Here is a 25,167-nt window from a genome sequence, read left to right on the forward strand (position 1 = left end):
TTTTTTCCAGCGTCTTCGGAGGGTTCCCCTTAGTATTGGCGTTAGGTGGTGGAATCCTGCTTCTTCTGTTCCTGCTGCGCAAAGGCTGCTCATCTTTTGGTAATGCACAGACCAGGCCAGTTGCAGCTGTACCGTGATTGGATTCAACCAGTTTTTGGCTGCTTGCCATTAGCAATGCTTGGTGTAAGTTATGGATTAAGTTTTCGCTTTGCCTACTTTACTTGCGTGCAACCAGTGTTCTATTGTCAACGGTGCCCCTTCAATTGGGCTATGGATTTATGCCTCTCCAATACGTTATGTCCACTCCTGGATTTGAACTAGTTGATGGGTCCCTTAGAGACTCATGACCAGGCTTGTTCTGGGGATTGCCGTATGGCGCGTGCAGCAGCACTTGGAGTATTGGCTGAATGGGATATCTGTGATTTTTCTTCTTTGGTTTCGATTCTTTCCCAATTGGTTTTTTTTCAAAAGGTTTTGAACTCTGCTTGCCTTTTGAACTCTGTTTTGGTCGTTTGATAATGTCCTATGACCTTACCAAGGGGAGGGTGTTAAATGGCCCTTAGGGACATTGTCCACATTGCTAAGTTTGCATGAGCTTTGCTGTCATGATGCTGCTTTTGCGCACTTTACTACATGCCTTTGTTTTTGTAAGACTCTATTTGTGCCTTTCACATGAGGACAGTCTGCTATTCGCGTTCTCTGCTTTTCATGGAGTTTATTCTGAACACGATGTGCAAGGTCGATAAACAATGCCCCTTGTTATTCTGTTCTGGTCATTCCCTAGCACATAGACATAACATGCTAAACACACCTGCATTGCTGGAGACTCGTGCTTTGATATTACGGGGTTGCATGTTGTTTTAACACACTTGGAGAAAGCCTTTCCATGGAGAAGAGCTCTGCTGTTCCTATGATGTAAACCTTACATCCAGGCTTTAAGGTATGGGATCTTCTGTCAAAGCCCAGAGATCTTCCTTTATATAAATAAACTTCTTTCAACCAAGGGGTGGGTGGTTAGGCCTTAAAGCCCTTTTTCCATAGTCTTTATATAATGACTTCCCCCTTTTCTACTCTATGGAATTGTAACAATGCTAACTGTTTTGAGTTTATGCATTTTGCTGCTGGTACAGTCTTGTATACTGTATTGTAGAGCACAATAGTTAAAATAAACATTTTGAACTATGTCAGTGGCTCTGCCAATTCCTATTGTGGACAAGTATGAGTGAGTGAGCGAAAGAGTCTTGCTCTCACGATTCCTGAGAGAGTCGGGAGTGTTGTGTTCTGGGTTGCCTAATAATTTTTAGCTTCGTGATTTTTGGAGGAGAACCAATGAGACACTATAGTTAGTCGGTTTGGGGATTTTGGGTACTAATGTGGTAGGTTGGTACACCCCTACACACTGAGGTCTGGTTTTTCTGTGCATAGTTCTGTGTAGGTGTAGAATCCCTCCAACAGTGCCTCCCTCCAACAGTGCTACCAACGTTTTGGTCAGGTACTTACTTGTGGGAACTCTGAGTAGTGCTTGTGCTTGTCCACAATACCCTCACACCTTTTACCGGAGACGCCTGTGGTGTTAGAGATTTATCCTTTTAGTTCTGTTGGTTTTACAAGCTTGAATATTAAAAGGTTTATACGCTATTTTTGCTGAGCTTTGTATCTGTGATATATTGACTATGGCACAACCAGAGGCTAATGCAGCCAACTCTGACCGACAACACAAAGTCCCTAATGGGAGAACTCCAGTGTTTTATGTAGTTGAAGTGAATGTAGCGTTCCGTTTGAGGTCTTTTACCTTGGGTCACATTTCCGGCTGTGGACACTATTACTAATACATCATACATCTGAATGGCCCCTTGAATTGGCCTCTGCACTTTGTTGTAATAGTTGGAGTTGGGATGAGGATTCCCCTTATCATGTTATTCCTATACAAGCTATACCACAAGTGCAGCCACAGTATCCTCTTAAACGGGATGCTAAAGCACCCGTTAAAGAAATTCTATCCCAACTGGAGAACCAGGGAGTAATTGAACCCTGTGTCTCTCAAATGAATAATCCTCTTTTCCAGTTCTGAAGCCAAATCATTCCTATTGTATTGTCTTCGACTATAGACATTTGAACAATCTTACAGGCACATTTGCAGTGCAAACTACACACAGTACAGCACTCATTAATAATAACGTCCTTAAAAAATACAAAGCCACCTTGGACAATTGCAACATTTCTTTCTGTCATAATTTAGCTCCTGAGAGCTGAGACTGGTCTGCCTTTAGCACCCTAGGTTTTCAAATGTGCTATGCACGATTTCCTATGGTCCATAAGAACAGCCAGGGAGTCTTTGTACCATGAATCGTGTTGATTCTTTATGAAATAGACCCTAATGGTCTGTCCTACATAGATTACATCTACCTAACGGACTATGAATTAAACCTCCACTTGGTGAGAGTAGATCGTATAATATTGCGATTTGCTGAACTTGGTTACAAGACCAACTTTAAAAAATCTAATATAGCGTTTCTGAGTGTCCTTTTCTTAGGATATGAGGGAAAGAGAATTGCTGCTCACTTTCTGGAGAAATGTGCACAATTGCAACTTCCGGACACACTTAAAAAATTGCAGTATCTCCTCGGATTTTTGAATTTTGATGGAATATACATATCTGATTAATGCATCCAAATGTTTCTATTCATCTTGGACATCAGAAATGCTATGATCTTTACAATCTGACTTGTTTGAAACATGCCACTTGCATTCATGTGTAAATACCACAAATCTCATCATGCGAGTTTTACTGGGTGTGATTTGATTTACATATGTCACCTTCAACAGTGCACATGGCATATAAATCGCTTATATATTCCACTGCGGAAATACATTTTGCTTCCACTGAAAAAATATTGACTGCCATCCAGATGGCCATTCTTAAAGATTGGCTGCTTGCTCGAGGAAAACTGATTATTGTCGTTACACCCGTGCCAGCCTTAGTGGTTGTCAAAAAAGTTAGCGTTCCTAAACGCACTCCATTCTTGATAGATACAATGGGCTACGTCTTTAGCTGTAGATGTGAACTTTGTCTTTGACCCTTCTTTGCAAACACAAGAATCTCTGCAGTGTGAGCATGTCTATCATTTGCCCTCTACTGTTCTGCCTCTTGATCAATATAAACATATCATTTGCACTGATGGTTCAGCTTAACCTGCTAGAGGTTCTAAGCAGTAGTACTCTGCTGCATGCACCATCATAATTGGTATTATTTATTTAATTTTCTTATTTGGAAGGTTTTATATAGCGCGAACAAGACCCTTGTGGGTATCAGAGCGCTTTACAGGGCAGATGTAAGGAACAAAACAAGCATTGAGAAATGTAGCCATGTCCAATACAAACCAGCAAACGTATTACAAGTTATATACATAGTTCATGTAAATTTAGGCATGAGAAGAGATTTCACTTCTGTTTTGAAAGATGCAGTAGAAGGATTCCGTCTGGTTTCTGGGGGCAGTGCATTCCAAATCCTGGGAGCCATCCCCGAGAAGGCCCGGTTGTATGTTTTCTTCTTGGCAAATCGTTGTGGTTTCAGTATAAGATATCTGGAGCTCCTGGATGATCTGTGACCACAAGAAAGCGGCAATTTCTGAGCCAGATAACTCGGAGTGTTGTGATGCTTGACCTTGTGCGTCATACATGTGATTTTTAGTAGAATTCTGGCATCAAAAGATAGCCAGTTGAGGGCTCTAAGGTCAGGAGAGATGTGACAGTTTCTTTTGGAGCCTGTGATGAGTCTAGCTTCTGCGTTGATTGAAGCTCTTAGAGGGGCTGTAGTCAATCTGGGAAGACCATAAAGAGATACACTCCCATATTCCACTCTTGGGATTACTAGTGCTTGAACTGCCAGTTTGAAGTCATTTGCAGGAAGGAAGGGTTTTAGTCTTCTCAATGTGTTCATCTGAAAATGTGCTCCTTTTGTTGCCACGCTAATGTGTTTCTGCATGTCTAGATTTCTGTCAAGAGTTACTCCAAGCGATTTCGCTGAGTCGATAATAAGAGGTTGGCAGTTAAGTGCTGTTAGGTGTTTCAGCCAATTTAGAATGATGGTCGATTGGTTGGGAGGAGTGATTAGGAGGAATTCAGTTTTGAGGGTGTTTAGTTTCAAATGGTTTTCGGCCAGCCAGGTCTGCAGTTTTTTAAGCGTTAAGTTGAGAGATTTGATGTTTTCTAGTGAGTAGATCTTTAAATATAATTGTTTATCATCTGCGTACATGTGATAATGGACATTAGATGAGCTGAGAAGTTCGGTTAGCGGTTCCATGAATAGGGTAAAAAGTGTAGAAGAGAGGGATGATCCCTGCGGAACTCCTAAAGTGACAGGGACGGGCTTGGACAAGGATTGATTAACCTTGAATCTTTGTGATCTATTTAGAAGGAAAGAGGTGAACCAATTTAGAACTGATCCAGAGAATGCCACTCTGTATTTCAGGAGATCTTGCAAGTTATCGTGTTTTACAGTGTCAAAGGCCGAAGATAGGTCGAGCAAGATTAGGAAACATGCTTCGTTTTGGTCAAGGATTTTTAGTGCGTCATCTATTATGTGGGTCATGGCTGATTCAGTACTGGGACCTGCATGGAAGCTGGATTGGTATTGATTGAGCAGGTTAAAATGATCTATTTGGTTGCTAAGCTACATGTGAACACATTTTTCTAAGAGTTTGGCCAGAGTAGGGATGTTGGATATTGGGCGGTAATTATTTATGTTCGAAGGGTCAACTGTTGGCTTCTTTAAGATGGGAAAACCCGCCCAGATTTAAGGAGTTCTGGGATGATTCCTTGAAGGAGAGAGGTGTTTATAATCTTGGTCCATAGAGGCAGTAACAGTGGAATGAAGTCTTTTATGTAGTTAGCGGGAAGAGGGTCTGTCAAGTGGTTGGAGGGATTCAAAGCCATGAGAGTTGTTAATATATTTTCTTCACTATGTATTGAAGGAGGACCAGGATGCGTTGTTTTTGAGGTTGAACTTGGGAGAGCATATGAGTGGGGCTCCTAGAGGGGGCGATGAAGTGTCCATGGTAGTGTCAGTATGGGTTATTAAGTCGTTGAGCAGGTCCGTCTTTATGTTTTCAGTCTTCATAGTGAAGAAGGAGGCAAATTCTTTGCAATTGGGTAGTGTGTCTGGGTTAGCTTCGGGGAGGTGAGGTACACCCTTAGATTGTGTTTTGATTAGTTCAAATAGTTTTTGGGGATGGTTTTTGGCTTAGTCTAATTGATAACTGAAAAAGTCTGCTTTTGATTGTCTGATCTTTCTGTAGTAGGAGTGCCTCGTGGTTCTTAGTAGCTTGAGGTGGTCAGAGGATGGCGCTGATCTCCATCGTCGTTCAATTAATCTTAGGGATCATCTGTCCTCATTTAGACTATCATCGTACCATGGTTTTGAGTCTTTTGTGGAGACACTCTTCAATTGTTAAGGGGCAACTTTGTCTAATACCATGTTCATGGAGTAGAAGTAGGGATTAGTCAGACCTTGGACATCGGATAGGCCTTCAGCGGGAAGCAGGATGTTAGGGCTGGAGGTTATGAGTAAGACAGCACAGAATTTTTTAGATTCCTCTTCCATATTTTGGTTCTCATGGGTTGAGCAGAGTGTAGTTTTACTGATTCATTGATGAAGAATGTGATGATGTGGTGGTCCGACCAATCACAAGGGAGGATCGTTTCAAGCTGAGTGGATTCAGCTTTGGAAATGACTCGATCTAGGATTGAGCCTCTATCAAGTGTGGGGCTGTTACAGATTTGGGTGAGGTCAAGGTCCGAGAGGAAAGCTTTGAGGCTATTGACCGATGAATCGTCAAGGTCATTCCAATGGAGATTGAGGTCTCCAAGGAATATTTGAATTTTTTGTTGTCCAGGATTTGTAGATATAATATCCATGAGATATTCGATGAAGGTGAGGTCACCTGGTGGGTGGTAGAATGGGTGCAGTGAACACACTGGTTTGTTATTACTAGTGATGTCTAAACAAAGGTATTCACAGGAGGATAATACCGGTCAGTGGCAAGCAATACCGCCACCTGGCCTATCAGTTCTATCTAGTCTTATGATAACATGGTTTGGTGGTACCAGTATGTCGAGGATGAGCGTAGATGATTCATTTAGCCATGTTTCGGTCAAACTTAGTAGGTCAGGTTCATGAGTGAGTATGAGATCGGCTATATCAGCTGCATGTCTTGAGGCAAATCTACAGTTTAGAAGTATACATTTTAGACGAGCCTTGATGGGGGTTGTGTTGGATTTGTGTGTGAGGGTTACTCGCATAAGGTTGCTTTCAACTATTTCGTTACAATTGTGTCTTGTAACTCTATGAGTATTGGAGGGGATGGTTTGGATTAGGGAATGTTTATGCACGTTGTCTGAATACGCTGTTTTAAGGGTGAGATGCCGTAGATCATAGGAATGGAGTAGGGAGATTAAGTCTTTAGCGGATGAAGGATTTTTCCTTCAGACCGGACGGGTTGAGGCATTGCGGTAAGGCACTGTTCTCCACCTTGGGGGCTGATGTTTTGGGGAGGGTGCGTGCAGCTGTTGGATGAATTTGGAGTGGTTACTTTGGAGGTTTGTCCTAGGTTCTAATTCAGAATGTTTGAACTTGAGTTGATGTAGAATCAGGTCACGTAGAATTTGGAGGTCCTCTTTGACTTGTTGTAGTGATAATAATATCTCATCAAGTCTGGGGTTTGGTGTGGGTGGTAACGTGCTTAATGTTTGGACTGTGGGTAAGGGAGGTGTGCTTGGGCCATGTATGTAGTTTGAGGGGGGATCGCTATCTGGTTCGTTGTATTGCGGTCTGCCTATGTGGCTGTCAGGAGAGGGGGGTTGAATGCCGGGATGTGAGGAGGTATGGATGTGAGGTGTGGTTGGGACAGTGGGAATATTAGTGGTTCTGGGGGTAGAGTAGGAATTAGAAGGATGTTTGTCATCTCCGGGGGTGTCTGTTGGGTCTGGGGTGGGTGTATATGCCGATTGGGTCAAAGGAGGAAAATGTCTTGATGGGGAATCAGGCGGGGAGTTAGGAAGTGAATTGAGATTGGGATCAGCTGGGGAGGGAGGATGGGGTCTTACAAAGCTTTCCTTGATAAGAGCAAATATGTTATCCGGTAGGTTTAAGCTACGGTTCGATGATTGAATGAGGATGATCCCATTATGATAGAAGGTGATTGTTGCAGTGGCTTTGTAGATTGGGGAGGGGATGATAGAGATCGTGAGACCGTGTGCTATTTTCCTAGTGGAAGATATCGAGAACAGGGTGAGAAAGGCTTTCCTCCATTGGACTCTTCTCTTAGTATAAAAGATGATGTTGTTAGTTATGTGTCCTTTGTTTGTTGAGAAGTAAGGATCTGAGATTGGGGTTTCGGGGGGAGATTTTAGCAGATTGCGATTAAAGCATTTGGCTGCTTTTTTTGTAAGGTTGGGGGGGGTATTTAATGGTATAAGTGTGTAGTCCTGTGCGCTCCATAGTGGAGTTGACGCTTGCTAGTGGGGGTAGAGAAGGGTCAGGGGAGTGAGTGAGGCAGTGTGAAGTAAGGAGAGGGAGTGTGGGGGTGGGGGTGGAGGGGAGAATATGCAAGAAGGGTGAGGTTAGGTGAAGGTGAGGATGAGGGTATGCCTGGTCTTGGGTTAGGGTCATTAAGGGGGGCATATTCTGTGTAGGCAGGGATGAGAATAGAAAGATTGCTGTAAAGCATGAAAATAAGGGGAGGTGCTGGAACAGGGGGGATGAGGGCATCTGGTCATGGGATGAAGGGAGGGAGAGGGGGATGGAATAGGGGCTAGCTCAAGTCTGCATAGATATCGCCAAGATGTAACTGTGAAGTTGAGATTGAGCTAGGTCAGAAGGAAAAAACTCTCACCTGTGTACTTGTTGAGTGGGGAATCGAGGGATGTTGTCTGGATTCTCAAGGGACCAACCCATAAAAAGGGAGTCAGTCCAATCACCCTTTCCATTAATTGGTCTTCTTAGGGTGTAGTCCTATTTCAATTTCTATTTGCACTGTATTGATTGGTCCTTTCTTTATTTTCATTTGGTGTGTTTTATGGAGAAGGGCTATGTCTCTTTCTGACTAAAATCATGCCATGGTTAGTCCTTTCTCCATAGTTATATATTTTGCTGCCATTTTGTCGAATACAGGTATAGTTGGTGACTGTCGCCTCCTCCCGAAAAGGAAATCCCGAAATGGGTTCCCTGTTGTGTGCAATCAAGTCTGCAGAAAATAATCAAATAATCCAATAAACCAAAAATGGGTTCCTTATTGTGTGCACTCAAGTCTGCAGCAAATAATCAAATAAACAAAGTGTCAGCAGGCAATTGTGTGCAATCAAGTCTGCATCCATAGCGAGTGCGAAACCCTCATGACTTAAGGAGCCTGCCGTCTAAACTGAAAGATCACAGATTAACGGTCTCTCGAGCATGGACGAGCAGCCGCCTTGTTCTGACTCCCTCACTGCTCAGACAACCAGTGAGGGGGTAGGGGAGGCATGTCTTCAAAACGCCCGTTAACGTGAGCGCCGGTCCGTGTGAGCGTCAACGGCCTGCGCTTTAACGGGGTGCTCCTTGTGGAGGACGAGATCAATCCCTCCAGCTTCTAGGACGAGGGAAAATCCAGTATACAGGGAGTGTGCCTTCCTGTGTCTCTCAGCCAATCTTGCATTGAAGTGAGGTTTCGTGAGAAAGAAATCGTGGTAGGAGACCGCACTGGAATTCCCGCTGTGTATGCCTCTGGTGCTCAAGATCAATGTTGCAGTAGGTCCAGGAGGCTCGCTGGATACGCTCTTCTCATCCAACCTGGTACGTGAATGGGGGGTCCATGCCAGTCCAGATAAGAGTCCCGAACCTTGCAGACCAACGATCAGAGCTGAATAAGATGAGAGATAGGACTCCAATCATGAAAGTATGAGTCCGGTTTAGATGCCGCTAAGGCTAACAGGGATATCACGAAAATTATGATCTGAAGTGAGAGGAGCTCCCTTTGTGAGCTCCTCACCAGTCTGCCATTTTAGGTTAGGTTTTTATGTTTGATGGTGTTTTTCACCCCCAAATAACTTGCAGGCAGTCTCTAGAAGACTGCACTGCGCAGTTAGCTGAACTGAAAGCTTTGCTTCTTGCACTTGAAAATACGGATCCTGAATTCCTCACACTTATAGTTTGTGATTTCTATTACTGTGTACAATCGTTTAATGGTAATTTAATTTTTTTGCCGACCAAATGATTTCAGAGATTCAAGGGGTAGCACAATCAAGCACAAACGGCTTTGAATTAAAGTGGCAGATCTTAAGGATAGGTTGCCACAAACACATGTAATACATACAGTGAGTCACCAACTTGTGGGAACACACACTGTAGGGAATTCTCTAGCAGATGAAGAAACCAAATCTGCAGTAGCCACAGCTAAAATAGAAGCAGTTTCCCTCTCTAAAATTTGTATCGATAGTGATATCTTGACTGCCATGAATGCTTTACAAAACGGCACCCCTTTACCAAAGGGCTTTCCTTCTAAATACTGTTATCACTTGAATTACCAGAATGTTCCTTTTGTAACTATTCCTGGAGTTGGCAATCGTGTGATTCCCAACAGAGACAGCTTTAATTGTTGCCACACATGAAGGTGTAGCTCCCGCCCATGTGGTAGGGGCTGCCACTATTTCTTCTACAACAACGTTATTGGTGGCACGGCTTATACCAACAGACCAAAAAATATGCCCTGTGTTGCGACATCTGTCAGCAGATGAAAACCTCCACTGTGTCTCATCCACCACAGACACATCTCTTGATTTCTCACAAGCCTTTTGGCTGTATATACCTCAATCACTGTGGTCCACTGATTTCGGATACTGCGTTTACATTTATCTAGTTTGCAGATGATTCTTGCTCTAGGTTCCTCTGGGTATGGCCACAGCGCTCGGAAGATGCTCAAATTTGCAAGTCTTTATTGGGACTTATGCCTGCTGTGCATTCCACTCGGGCCTAGGTCTGGTTTCTGCTTCTAAAGCGTACCGTGATTCAATGAAGTCCATGGGTGTACAAGTTCGTTATTCTTGTCCATATAGGCCTGAGGGCCCTCCTGTTGTGGAAAGCATGAACCGTGACTTAAAGCAGTCCTTCCTGGCTAGAGTATTAAGTATGAGGCGTAGTTGGTTGAACCATCTCTATGGGTTCAACAAGAACTTAATACCCTCCCCAACAGATCTCTTGGTGGGCTGACCTGCACGAAGTGCTTTTTGGCATCAAGATGTATGTTCCAGAGCTTGACGGTCCAGACATTGTGGCGGCTGCCACCACCTTTGACGTAGATAACCATTGTGCTGTCTTACAGGACCTACACAAGTTCTGTGATGCTCAATCTAGCAAATACTTGCCTGTGTCTCCATCTCCAGCATCAGACATACAAACAACAGTTTCTGGCTAGCTTCCGAAAGTTGGAGATCGCGTTCTAGAAAAGGTTTTTAAGGGGATTAAAAAGGAATTCAGCCCAACTTACCGTGCTCCTGTTCTGGTTCTTGGCATACAAGGTACACAAACTGTGACCGTGCCGCCACTTCCAGGTTCTAAAAACAAACGCTTTATCTCCATCAAACATGTCAAACTACACCATATGTCCAATTCTCAATAGTATGCCATGGAGTGATCATACCCTTCCACAAGACTTACCTTTACAGCCTGTAAGCACCGCCGATGCTTATTGTCCCCGGCTGAGGGGGGAGGCTGAGTCCTCCGTCAACAAATTGACAGACAAAATACATGTTTATACTATTACGTGTTCTACAGCGTATGTCATTTTTACAGATCCACCATTGGCGAATCCTTCCCAATTGGATTTTCCGAGTCCTGCTGCTCAGTCACAGCCCCCAGTTGTCCAGCTGAGTACCACCAGGTACTATATGGATCAAGATGATTTTTCTTCAGACAGTTCTTCAGTTTTGCAATTGCCTACAGCATGGATTTGTATTTTTATTTCATGGTTGAAATGCACTTGTCTAGTCCCGTCTTGGATATATGTCTGGATCATACTCTTCTTGGGTTTTCTTTTCACATGGATTGGATTTGTGACTTTTTTTCCTGTTAATGAATGGCCATTATCTCCTAGAATGTTCTGCTACAGACCTGGTCGATGTGGTGTTCGCCACCCATTCCTCATCGCATAAACTGAAAAGAGACTTGGCCCTCGTCAACATTTCTGCCATTCCAGTAACTGATGTGATTGTTTGGGATAAAGTTTTTTTCAACATTTTTGGCCCTACAGAGATCCTGCAGATACCATATGTGTTCAAAGTTTCTGTCGGTGATATAATAGTACCGGGGTTACATTCGGATGATTGGGATGTTGACACTGTAAATTCTATGCTTTCCGAACTAGATTATTATACTGTTTTTGAATCAGAGGACCTATATCCTAATTCTGCTAACTATGCTGATATGTTTTGTTATCATCATTATGGATATTATTTTCTGCACAGAGCCAGCGTACACAATTTAACTATACACATTGGGAACATTGTCCAACTCCCCCACAAGGGAGTTCCAAAAAGCAAAAAGACAAGCTTGTGTATTTGACAGGATATGCTACTTCAGATCCCACATCATATTATTTCAGATTTGTTCCTATCCCACCCAAAAAATACATGGTTACCCAGACTAAGCTTAAAAATACAGTTTGTTTCTGTTTGTTACCCAATTGACCCTTAAAAGCTATGACACTACACAATTGATTTGAAATCAATTTGGGGAACAAATTCTTGGCAGGTTCAGGGAACAGAAGCCTTACTCTGAGCCTATTTAATTCCCACACAAGTGATTTTCTTGAATAAAATTATCCAGGAAACTACTTATCTGGGATTGGCAAAATTTAAGGAAATTAACCCCCTGACAATTCCCTGTATTTTCCACTTTGATAATTGGCAAAGTTTCACAAATTACACTGAAGAACAATTAAATAGCATGGATCCGAACATTACATTTAATTCCTCATTCTTAGGTCCTGGTGGGTGGTTGTTGTGGCCAATAGACACTAATGGTTATCACGCTCGTTTTGTTAATTATGTTTAAATCAAACAGACCTGATCCCCTATACTCATATTTGACACATTCTAGTATTATTACCCCCTGTTCAGTTGGAAAGTTATGTCAACAATGGTTGGAACATTCCACACTGTCTACTGTTAATCAACATCTTTCTCTCCTGTCCGAAAACGTGAATGTATCAGATTTTCTTTTAGGTCTCAAATCTCCACATTCTAAAATATATTATATATGGTACATATAATGTAACTTGGAAATTACCGCAGATGGACGCTACTGCATGTTTAAGACAAATTTATCAAGATAACTTGGATAAAGTGCCTGCTGTTGTTGATCATAGTATTAATGTGTTGTCATCTCGTATTTACAATTTAAAAAACATGGAGTCATTTGTTATGGATATTGTGCAGCATGACATGTCAACGCTGTATCATGGTCAAAGTCTGCTTAGATTTATTATACAGTTTAGCCGGATGCCTCAAACACTCAAAAATGGGTGCATTCCATGGCATTATTTGAACTGCAGCGATTTATTTCTGCCTTTTAATTTAATTGCGAGCAACAAATAATGGTCATGAAACACACAACCTACACAATGCTGCATGTAGAAAAATTAGAACAACTCCCATCACTATAGCCGAAATGCCTTCGGCTGTGTGGTTAATATGCGGTGTAATTTCACTGTCTATCTCAACATTTTAATTCACAGCTTAATTAAACATTTCCCTGGAGGTAGATATGAACCCCTTGGAAGTAGCTTCATTCAAGATTTATGGTAATTTCCCTTTACATATCGCTGAGACAGGACCAATAAGGACGTTTTTATATTACTGGAGAAGAATATATTCACTCGTTTGTACACATGTTAAAATTATTGGCGCATGTAATACTTCAATGCCTAATTTGGCCTGTTATTTAAAAGACATTTCTGTCCCGCAGTTCTCCCTTTCATTACAGTACCTTCTAAAGGGAGTAATTTAATGCATAGTGATTAAGATTGTTGCGGAATGCGAGCTGGAGTTCCATATGTTTTGTCCATTTCTCAGTTAGTCACTTGTTGCAACAATGTCTTTTTTTGCCCTCCGCATGGGATCATAAATAGTGCGTTGTGGCCTTCCATTCCATCTTTGAAGGCAGATTCCAACAAGCTAAGCAAACTCAAAGCATTATTGTTTCAACAAGAAGTACCTCTCTCATCTGCTTGTAAAACCTTTGAAATACAGATGGCTAGAACCTCCAGTGAAATACAATCATTGTGAAATTGTTGAATTCAAACCTTCCCCTGTATTTCAGAGAATTTTTGCATCAAATTTTTAATGCCTCTTGTCTGGCTGGCCTCGCCCACTTTTTTAAACTTGAAGGCTCAGGCCTTTTTAGTTAATTCCAAACTATCTTTGGAGTAATCCCGGCTTATATCCACTCCATTTTTTAAGTGTATTCAGAGGTTTCCTGTTGCTTTTATGCCTCATTTGTGGCATTCTCATCCTGTTCCTACTTCTCCGCAATGGATGTTCCTTTTTGTGGGTCTTCTGGAACTAGAACCGCTCCAGCACTACCGTGAGCACATTCTTCAGATGATTGGAATATTTCTATTGCAGGAACTAGATTGCTTGATTGGTCCTACACATTTAGACCGTCCTTGTTTAACTTTGTGCAACCCTTTTTCCACTGTCTCTGGTGCCCCTTTGAATGGGCACTGGATATTTGCCTGGCTTTGCAGACATCCGCTGCCTTGGACATCGGACTGCTGATGAGTCCGTTAGCGATCCGTTTTCTGGACTGTCCTTTAGGATTTGCGATTCATCCACAATGCGAAGTTCGAACCACTAACTTTCAAGGAAACATGGGCATCGGCACATGAATCTAAGGATGCAGGCTCTACTAATGCGGTTGTAGGTTGCCCGGTGACTCTCTCGGCATTGACTAAGACTGGAAATCATGTTTGTTCTTTGGAGCTTGCGACCTGGGCTGTTGGCCAATCATCATATGCGGAGTCGGACTCCTTTATTAGAATTAGTGAGTGACATAATGTATTCCCCTGGAACACCATAATTTGATTATGTTTCAAAACTGACAATTCCTTTCTGAAATTCTAGTATTTTCACAGTGTGCTCTGACTTTGTTTATCTTCTAATTACATTTATGTAATTTAGTGTTTTCTTTCGTGCTATTATCCTGAACAAAGGGAGGGTGTTGTGTGTTTCCTGCATGGCCCATTGTCATTTTCCCTATGTTAGCCTAGTTGTACATGTTGTAGGCCACATTTTTCTTTGCACACTTTACTATATAAAGGTGCTTGTTTTTATGCTGTATTGTATTTAAACACAGAACCTGCTTATGTTTTCGTGTTTTGTTCGTTGCCTGAGATTTAGTCTAAACACCATAGACAAGGTCAAACAACAATGCCCCGTTGTATACTCAGTAGCACCTGGACATAACACGAGAATACAGCTGCTGTTTGTGAGCAAATATGTCTTGTCATATAACTGAGGACAGAAGTTCTAAAAACACACATTGAGCGAAGGTCTTTAGGCAAGACTACTGCGTCCACTGAGATGAAGAACATCCATCTATGCATCCTATGGTACAGGGTCTGCCACTAATCCCAGAGATCTCTGATATATAATCATTTGCCTTCAGTAGAAAGGGGATCTAGGCTAATCTGTCTTATCACATTACAGGGCTTTTTATGGTATGTGGTTCGTTAACCATGCTAACAGTTTTTTGGTATGCATTTGTTTTCTAATTGTGGCACAAATACTGCATCTTAGAGCATGATAGTTTAAATAAATATTTGAAACCTCCTTCATGTCTCTTGTTTTTCTTATTGTAGACAAGTACGAGTGAGAGAGCGAAAGTGTGTGTCCTGTCACCGCAATCACTGAGAGGATCAAGAATATTGTGTTCTGGGCTACAAACTTACTTGGTTCTCTGGAAAGGCTAGAAAAGGTTAGTAGGGCAAGTGAGGCACTATGGCTGGTCAGATTCGAACTCATTGATACTGATGTAGTATGGTAACTCAGCCCCGAAATGCCAATGTTCTTTGGTCCCAAACATAGTTCTGTTCCTGAGTAGAACCCCTGCAACAACTCTGTTGAACACTTTTCCTGGGGTTGATAGAAGATTTATCCCTCTGTAGTTCGCGCAGTTACTCAGGTCGCCTTTCTTGGAGACTTTGATGAGATATCCCTCCTTCCAGTCTGACGGCACCTTTTCCTCTTCCCAGATCCTCACAAACATGGTGTAGAGCGCATCTCTTGATGTTTCAATGTCTGCCTTCAGTGCCTCTGGAGAAATGTTGTTGGGTCATGCTGCCTTCAAATTTCTCAGATGTTTGATAGTTTGCTGTATTTCTTTGTTGGTTGGTCTGCTGCTGTCAATTTGCAAGTCCTTGTCAGCTGGCTGTATGTTTGGTGGCAACTGCGTCACAAGCTGGTTCAGCAGTTCTTCAAAGTGCTACACCCATCTTTGTGGTTGGTCTTCATTATCCATGAGTGTCTTCCCAGCTTTGCCTTTAACAGGTCTTTCTGGCTTGCTGTATCTGCCAGAGTTTTCTCATTATGTTGTAGAATTCTTTTTTTAAGTTTCCATGGCTTGCTGCTTCCTGGGCTTCTGTGGCAAGCACATAAATGAATCTTTGCTTGTCTGCTCTTAAGCTATCTTGTTGTTTCTGGTCTATTCACCTTGAGAGTTTGCTTTTTCTGCTGTTTGGCTGGTGTTGATTACAGCTTTCTTTTCCTTTCCCTCCTGGATTTTTCAGAGAGTCACAGTGAAGATCCATTCTTGATGCTGATGTTTTGTGGCACCCACTAGACTCTGGCAGATTGATGTCGCTGTTTGTTTGGTCTTCTCCCACTGACTTTCTGCTGGGTCTCTGTTGTCCTCTAGTTCTTTCAGGACTTGAAACTTGTTACTGTGGGGGACTAAGTATTCACTCAGTTTCTGTGCATCTTTGAGGAGGATGGTGTTATATCGCTTGCTTTGGCTTACTGGTTCCATCTATGCTTTCTTCAGCTGTAGCTTTAGTCTGGCCACAACATGGCGATAGTCCGACACCACGTCTGCTCCTCACGAACCTCCGGAACTTCTCGGCAATGCAAACATGGTTCATTGGATTCTCTGTTGAATGGTCTGGTGACACCCACGTTGCATTGTGTATTCTTTTGTGTGGAAATACACCACCACCTATCACCAGGGCAAATAAATATGTGTGCCTTTCAGTATTCTCGTTCATGTCGCCAAAGCCATGGTTGCCCATGACTTCTTCGTACCAAGTGCTGTCACTTCCAATCTTGGCATTGAGGTCCCCCATTAGTATGGTGATGTCTCTCTCAAGGCATTTCTCTAAGAAGGACTGGAGCCTGTTGTAAAATTGTTCTTTTCCCCCTTCTTTGCTGTCATTTGTAGGTGCATATCACTAGATAGCATTCTTGTTGATCCTCTTTTTCTTTGTGCGGAAAGTCGCTGTGATGATTCTAGGACCATGGGCTTTCCATCCAATCAGAGCTCTGTTGGCTGCTGGCGTGAGCATCAGTGCTACTCCTTGAATATGTGTGACGTTCTCGTCCTGAATACATCAGCATTCCTCCTAGAGCCAGTATTTTCCGTCTGGACTGTGTCAATCTGGTCCCACTGATGCTAAGCATGGCAAGGTTGTATTGTTTCATCTCTGCTGCCACTTGGGCTGTCTTGCCTGTCTCGTACATGGTCCTCATGTCTCATGTTCTGATGGCGATGGTCTTGGTCGAACGCAGGTAGATCAGCTTCGTGGCTTCCAGGGATCTCTGTCTTACACCACAAGACGTCACAGCTCTCTGTGAAGGAAATTTCTCTCTCCTTAAGGCTGGAATGTCTTTTGTTTTACATTTTGTAGCTAGGAATTTTTTACATGGTGGGATAGCTAGCTCCACGCATAACCCTCCTCCTTTCACAGCTGGGCTTGGGAGTTTTTATATGTATACACTTGTACTAATATTTTGTCAGATATTGTAATAGAAAATGAGGGCTCATCCCCACCTGGAATTGTGTGGGACCCCTTGAAGTCAGTCAGTGGTAAAGGCTGCATCGCTTAGCTTTAACATTTGAAGACATATTTATGCCAAATCTGCAATAGAGAAACCAAGGGGCATATTTACAAGCTGGCGATAAAAAATTATCGCCACTTTTGTGGCCGTTTTCGGCTGAAAAGCGGCAATAATTTTATCACCTAATTAGCAAGGCCACGCTAATGCGTGAAACCTTGCTTTAGCGTGGAGATTCCTAACGCCTAGCTTTGCATGTCTTATGAGATGCAAAGTGGGCGTTCCTGACCTAACATTTCTCCTATCATCAAGCCCCACGCTATGCAGCATAGCATCAGGAAAAGTAGCGATAACCCCTGTTATCGCTACTTTCCTTATGCCTGCTTCAGGACTGACTTAGCCATGATATCCTATGATGATAGGAGGAATGTCGCTTAGCGACATTTTTCCTGTCATGTTAGGTCAGAAACGCCCACTTTGCATCTCATTAGAGATGCAAATCTGGGCGTTTGGAATCCCCACGCTAAAGCAAGGTTTCACACGTTAGCGTGGCCTTGCTAATTAGGCAATAAAACTATCGACGCGTTTCGGATGAAAACGGCCGCAAAAGCGTCGATAATTTTTTATCGCCAGCTTGTAAATATGCTCCTTGGTTTGTGAGTCCCTATCAGCAAGCTTAAGCCACACTACGTGAGATTATCGCTGGGTTTCCAGCGATAATCTCACGTTAGGCAGTTAGCGTGAGGATTTTTATCACTGAGGAAATGAGCGTTGCTAATAGCACGCTATCTCAGCGATAAAAATCCACGTTACCCGGCGATAATTATCCTCACGCTAAGAGCGCTGAGCGATAATTATCGCCGGTTGTTGCTGATTGCCCCCAAGGGAGCTCCTCTTAGCACTAGAGATCGAGCATAACACTTCAGGGTCAGTATCCCAGTTCACAAGAAGCAGCACTCTATACTAGACTAGTTGCATTTAAGATTTTGCTAAAAAAAGGTTTCAGTATAAACACTGAGAATTTGGGCCATATATTGGCACTGTATGCTGAAGAACTTGCTCGTAATCTTAAACCCTCAGGGGGTTTATATTTTGAACAAAGATGCATTTATCGATGTATTGCAGAATTTGTATTCAGGTTTACCTAAAGATGAGTGCATATCTACACAAGAAGAAATAAATGCCTACCATGTACCCTTTGAAATTAAATAAGTATCCTAGACTATGTGGCTCTTATTGACCAATGTATTTGATTAATTGTTACTCGAAATATATTCTAAGATATTGCTAGTCGATTGGCCCCAAATATAAGTATACAGACATTTGGGAAATGTGGTAGGTGAAAATTCTAGCCCAGCAACACCTGCCATCGTATCCAGTAATGCAGCAGTCATATTTGAAAATGATATTGCATGTTGGAAAACAATTAATTTGGAGTAAATAAATCCTTTTTTACGTGGAACACTGGATATCCAGTAAGCTAATGAAAATATTTTACATATATTTCAGTTATCGGAAAAGTATGGTGAAATTATCGGCATGCATATTGGAAGTAGGAACGTTGTATTAATAAACGGATTACAAATCGTGAAGGAAGCCTATGTTCACCAAGGAGACAGTTTTGCAGGCCGGCCAACACCTCACCTTATTAAGGACTTATATAAAGAACGTGGTAAGTTTTGCTTTTACTTCCTCAGTACCACATCTATTTTATGTTATGATAGATGCGTTTACTATATACTCTGTAAATATAATTTAGTCATTTCCTTGAATAAAAAACATCATTGCCATGAGCAAAGTACAAAACCATGTAAAAAACAATCACAAAAATTCAGTGCACTAAATCCAAGCTTTTACTTTACATGTTTTTTGTGCATTTGTAGTCCTATCCCAAAAGGTTTTTCTTCAGAAATAGTGTCTCTAAACATACATAACATTGTTGATTGTTGGCTCCATCAGCTCCATCAGTTAAGCAAAAGTTGTTGAGATGTTGGCCATTTATCACTTATTATAAAGGACCCACTCACCGTCCACAGCATAATACTAACAATCTTGAAGAATTTGCAGTATTGTTTCATTTAGAAAACTCACAAGTGCAGTGCCTGTCAAGCTGGGGAAGTCTCCCAGCTACCTCAACACCCAGGACTGTAACATAACCAAGCAAAGTAGGATAAATGCACAGCCTGCTTTTTAGCGTGGTGTGGTGTGTCGTGGAGTGGCATGGTTGGCGTGGCACTACACCAAATGTCCCGCAGGCCCAGCTTCATCATTCTTCTTTAAATAAAAATGTATAAATCCTAAACCTTTCAGTAACTAATTTGCCACAGACCTAAGTTGCATGCCCAATTTAGAAACCAATTTCAACATATCACCTTCTAGCACTTGACAGTAAAGATGTCTTATGTTCAGATTATATATATCCCTAGTGCTAGTCACCTGAATTTGTATCTCAGTTTATTGAGAGACTTTCTTTATCGTCTTTCGATTCGCCCATCCTATTTACCCTACCAATTCTATGTAAAGGATGCATGTCTATTTCAGATTGCTCTAACTGAAAAATGCAGTTTCCCTAATGTTTTCAATTTGATCTGTTTAATGTTTTAAGTCAGCAAAATACCTTTGATGTGATGTTTTCTAGTATAGGGTAACCAGGAACCAATAAATAATATCCACACATACTTACATTTTGTGTCTAAAGTTGTTTTACCAATGTCACCAATATTCAAATCTACCTATCTCAAGGCCCATGAACTTTCATTTAGTAATACTAACTAAAAGGTTATTTACTATTAAGTAAGGTTCTAGTTTAGTTGTGAAGACAAATGTACCTATAGGTCTATATAAGAGGAGCAAGTTAAAATTCAATTAAACAAACAGCTGGCAAGGAATACACACAATTCTCTGTGGCAAGGAATCTCCCGTTTGATAATTCAAGCAGTGCATTTGAAATGTATTGCATGTGTTGATTGTAGGGAGTTGCGATGACAGACAACAGACTTACCATCAAGTGGGCCATGATGCCCCTCCCCTCCCAAAACAATACAAAACAAATTGCACATTGTACAATTTGGATCTGCAGATATGGATTGCATCAGGACATTGTTTCAAGTGTATTTGTTTAAAAAAAGGTATTTTACAAAAGCCCTGATGCCAAAAGTTACATTTATACAGTCAGGTAAAAGTAAAGTTGAGGGGGTTCAGGACCAGAAAAGTAGAATTAGAAGACATTAGGTTACATAGTTCAAGGTAGCAGAGATGGCAGGATATGGGGCTTATGTAGACTTGGGATGCACAAAGAGACATATTTCAAAGACTCAGTAGCTCCGGGAGCAAACTGAGAGATTGAGAAATCAAAGGGGGAAGATTTTATCGACCGATATTTTTCAGTCTGTACATTGGTTTCTGTTCAGTGACTCCATATCGAAGACCCTGATGATCTGGAGGAATAAAGCAGTCAATTTAGACACCCAGTAGAATCTAGGTTACATGCTGACACACTGAGCAGTCGCTAAAGTCTAAACGGACGGAGGATCATAGAGCACTAGGAGACACACTGAAGGACAGAGTAAACTGCAAGGGACAGAGTGAGAAAATAAGTAGTAGACACCACTTGACAGCCTGAGATCTGCACATCTAATATCAGTGCTATTACGCTATTTTCTGCCACTGAAATCTTACCTCTGGAGCCATTACGTAACTGGGAGGTAGAAAAGAAAGAGTACTGTCTTCAAGATCTTGCTTGCTGTAGGAGTACAAAGGAGGAAATCACCAACCATGCAACTACTGGCCGCCATCTTAGAATCTGACCACTCTAAAAATTAACTAATTAAAGGGCAACCTAGAGCACATAAAATCTTGTGAAATTCCAATTGCTGTGACATAATGACACAGGATTGCAAATAAACAGACTTGCATTCAAGTAACAGGCAAAAAGAGAACAGCATGAACGGAGAGAAATGCAGATAATCAAAAGTACAGTGATAGAAACAAAGAAAGGGGGATCTTCCGATAGAGAAAGGAAGTCATGGAGGAAAGGAATTTATGAGTGAAAGGTAAAGCAGTGAAATAATTTTGAGGGGGCGAGCATAAAAAAATGGAGTTAACGGACAGACAATGGAAAGAGAAAGAAAGTGAAAACATACAAAGCTGCCTGCTGGCACATTGAAAAGGACCTGCCAGGTGTCCTGAAAGATAGATGGATTCAGAAAGTCTCCCAAGAACGAGGTTTCATGGTGGCCATATTGGATTTGGGATATCCTTAAGTAGTAGACTATAAGCAGTGATGTTAGGGCTAGACTCAGACTCAAATGTAGACAAGAATGCCCATAATGATGGTACATCTTGGTGGGCTCAACCAGAGGTCTGGGAGCTCTTGATATTGTAGCCATGGAAAGGATGAAATTATCTATAGTGTAACCATTCAAAATAATTTTAATGATGGTCACCCTGATAAGGTTAAAAACACTTTGGAGCATATTATCAAGAAACCGCGTTAAAATTATCGCCGCTTTAGCTAAATGTTAATGCCGTGCTTGATAATATGCCCCTTTGTGCTTAGTGTAGTGCCATGCGGGTTAATGACGGAACCTTTTTGGCTCCTGATGGACTCCGTAAAGCTCTGATGTAAGTGTTTGAGTGGAATGCCATGAAGGCTTGTTTTGAATGTTGGGTATAGAGTTACACGCTGAAGAATTAAAATTCCACTCACCCCAGAGGACCCTATGATCTGCCCAGCTCTCCTACGCTCTGGTCCCCCGCACCAGAAAGACCAGATTGGGAGGCCGCTCCTTTTTCTTCCTCGCAGCTCGCGCCTGGAATGCCCTGCTGCTCCACCTCAGACAGACAACATCGCTCCCCATCTTCGCAAGAAACCTCAAAACCTGGCTCTTCGATAGACCCCCCCCTTGATGGACTGGAGCCTGCTAACCCCACCCCCACCACCAGCGCCTTGAGACTCTTACGGGTGAGTAGTCGCGCTTAAGAAACGCCTGATTGATTGATTAAAGATGTGTAATACTAACCTCCGTGTGCGGTGTAGTCCTTGGCGGGTACCCAGGCTGTGGATGACACTCAACTGGGGGTGACAATAGGGATAAGTAACCCAATGATCAACAGTGCTCTCCCAGAGAGTTTACTGTGGTTCAAGCAAACTGCTCGTGGGTGCTACTTGTGCCATTGTCGAAGTGCAGAATCGACGGCTAATGCATGTGGAGTCAAGATGCAGCTCCAGCCACTGTGAAGTAGTTGTAGATAATGAAAGCATTAAGGAGAATCTACATGTCATTGGCAAGAACCTGCTGGTCAGACTACACATAAAAGTACCGCGCTGCAGCGCAAGAAAAAAATCATATGTTATATGGAGTGTTAACACTGAAGGTGGATGCACCAATGTTGTCAAAGAGCAGCCATTGATAATCAAAATTTGCAAAATAACACTGTGACCAGAAGCACTACAAGGTGGAGATCAACTAGATGTCAGAAAGTGCAAATTGATAGTTAGAAAAAAAGAAATAATTAACTTACCAAACTCATTACAGAGAGTCGTCGTACTACTGCATTTGATTAAGTGGCTCAAAGAGAAGTGCCCAGAGTTTTGTTTACAGAGCTGTATATACCTGAGGCGGCATGCCACCAAAGCTGTAGAGTGGGGTTCAGAGCAACACTGTAGCCATAAAAGTGTGAGAGTCGAACAAGGTTTTCAAAATAGTGAAAGGTTGTGTTTCTGATGGAGACCAAGAAGAAAGTCACGTTTCCAGTTATCATTGAAGATGATCCAGAGAACAACAGGTCGCAAGACCTCACAGATGGTTTGCATAAACCAATTCACAACGATCCACAAGTAGTGTCATTAAGTTCCACACTGGTTTACAATGTTGCTGCGTCCTTGGAACCAACACCATTCGAAGTCATAAGGAAAATGCAGCAAACTGACAAAGAAATCAAAGAGGCTTAGAATCTCAAATTTAATCCAGTGCCGAATGTAGATTACAAAAGATATATTTTCAGTCAAGAACGATAGAAAATTGGTGAAACCATTGATTAATTTGTCCAGAGACTCGATTCACTCCTCAAACACTGTAAGTTCAATGAATTTAATGATGAAGAAGCCATATGTCTTAGAGCTATTGATGGATGCTTGTCGAATTCTTTCAAACGGCGAATGCTGAGAGAAACTCTTAGTCTTTAGTGAGTGTTGATGGATGCTTAGCTGAAGAACGTGTTAATAGACAAGCTGCAGATGTGGCTGGAAATGCCCAGAATGAGTCAGTCATGAGTATGAAAAGTAAACCAAAGCAAAAGACTAAAGGACACAAAGTCTACCCATAAGAAGAAGTTGTGTTTTAGATGTGGATTTTCATTTCCACACAAAGGTAAATGTTTCGCCATTGGACAGATATGTAAAGACTGTGGGAAGGAGAACCATTTTCTGATGGTTTGCAAAGTGAAGGAAACAGTAAGTGCATCACGGCGCAAAGACAGAATGGGTACCAGAACGTTCAGGAAGCAACATTAGACGCAAACCCACAAAGCCAAGCGGCGTCATCCGTTAAGACAAATCGACACTGAATGAAGCCAATCATCATCTCAATAATCATCAAACAGTTCTCCTATATCAGTATCAAGTGAAAGTGAATAAGATGGTTGTCTCATGTCGATATTTACCTCAGAAAAGCATGCGAATGTTGGACTGGCCGCATGTGAAGAAAAATGTCAGTCATAGAAAAGTTGACATGCCAAAGTCATTCAAACATTGTCCGAAAATTACCCTGAAATTAAATGGTTGTTCAATACCATTCATTATCGACAGTGGTTCATCAATAAACATTATGCCTGAGGAGAAATATAGGGGCCGATTCACTAATCTGAGATAAAATCCTAAACTTACTACTTTTAGTATTCACAGAAGGCATTTACTCCTAACTTTACTACCACTAAATGCCTTGTGTGAATACCAAAAGTAGTAAGTTTAGGATTTTATCTCAGTTTAGTAGTAGTACAGTTAGGAGCCCTAACTTTACTACTACTAAATGCCTTCTGTGAATACCAAAAGTTTAGGATTTTATCTCAGATTAGTTCTGTGAATCGAAGACCAAAGTGTATACCATACCTGGCAACTTGAAGAACAATCTCACCATGTGAGGAAGGGGCGGGGCCTTGAAGGGGCCTGGCCTCATGCTGAGAAGTACCTACGAGGCACATTTGAACCCCACCTTGCTCCCAAGCCCCCCATTCCAAAAAAAAGGCTTTCTGAGGCTCGTGCCGGGGTGTTTTCATACTCCGTAATGGACGTCCGCAGTTCAAAGCCTCAGAAAATGAGCTGGAAAACCTCTATTTACAGTGGTTATCAGCTTGTTTTCCCTGCCACTATGTGACAACAGGAGACCATGTTATGGGAGCCGATATTGTGAGTCACACAGTGGCACCATGTGAGTTGGCAGGTATGGTATGCATGGGCTGCCTCTACGCCTTTAAAAAGTCATGGTTAATTTGTACCAATGATGAAACACAAGCACCCATCCATTTGCTTCAAAGCACAGCATCAAGTGCTTGTCTACAAAGTTTTAGCACTGCTGCTGATATGAGACTGATATCAGTAAACTACAACATGAATGCTCACCACAAACTAGTAACTCAATGTCTTTTTAGGTTTAAGAAAGCTTAAACCTATGAAAGTAAAGTTGCATATTAATGAGGGCATCCGTCTTGTTGCTCAAAGACATAGACAAATTGCTTTTCATTTCCAAGAAGCTGTTGAAAAAGAGCTTGAAACGTTAATTAAGCATGACATCATTCAGCGTTCTACCAGTCCAACGCCTTGCGTTTCTCCCATAGTGGTAGTCCCCAAAAACGAAAGTGTAGGAGCTATACGCATATGCGTTGACATACGTGAGACAAACAAAGCCACTGGAAAAGAACGTCATCCAGGTCCTCACATTGCTGTCATGATAACACAATTAAATGGTGCAAAGGTCTTCTCTTGCCTTGATTTGAATAAAGGCTGTCATCAGTTGGAGCTCAGAGAATATTGCAGGTACATTACAACCTTTTCTATCCATTTTGGTATGTTTCAACACAAAAGCCCAAGGGCCT

General features: G+C 42.0%; 1 protein-coding gene across 3 annotated transcripts in view; it reads left to right on the forward strand.

Moving 5' to 3' along the window:
* Nucleotides 1-25,167, forward strand: part of LOC146834882 (cytochrome P450 2J2-like) — a 630,312-nt gene that overhangs the window by 216,627 nt on the left and 388,518 nt on the right. For all 3 annotated transcript variants that reach the window (XM_085602487.1, XM_085602486.1, XM_085602485.1), the window contains exon 2: nt 18,586-18,748. In XM_085602487.1, coding sequence (XP_085458613.1) covers nt 18,586-18,748 — 163 coding nt within the window. The remainder of the gene's footprint in view (nt 1-18,585; nt 18,749-25,167) is intronic.

This window comes from Triturus cristatus, chromosome 4_2 (genome assembly GCF_964204655.1).
Source record: "Triturus cristatus chromosome 4_2, aTriCri1.1, whole genome shotgun sequence".
Lineage (NCBI taxonomy): Eukaryota > Metazoa > Chordata > Amphibia > Caudata > Salamandridae > Triturus > Triturus cristatus.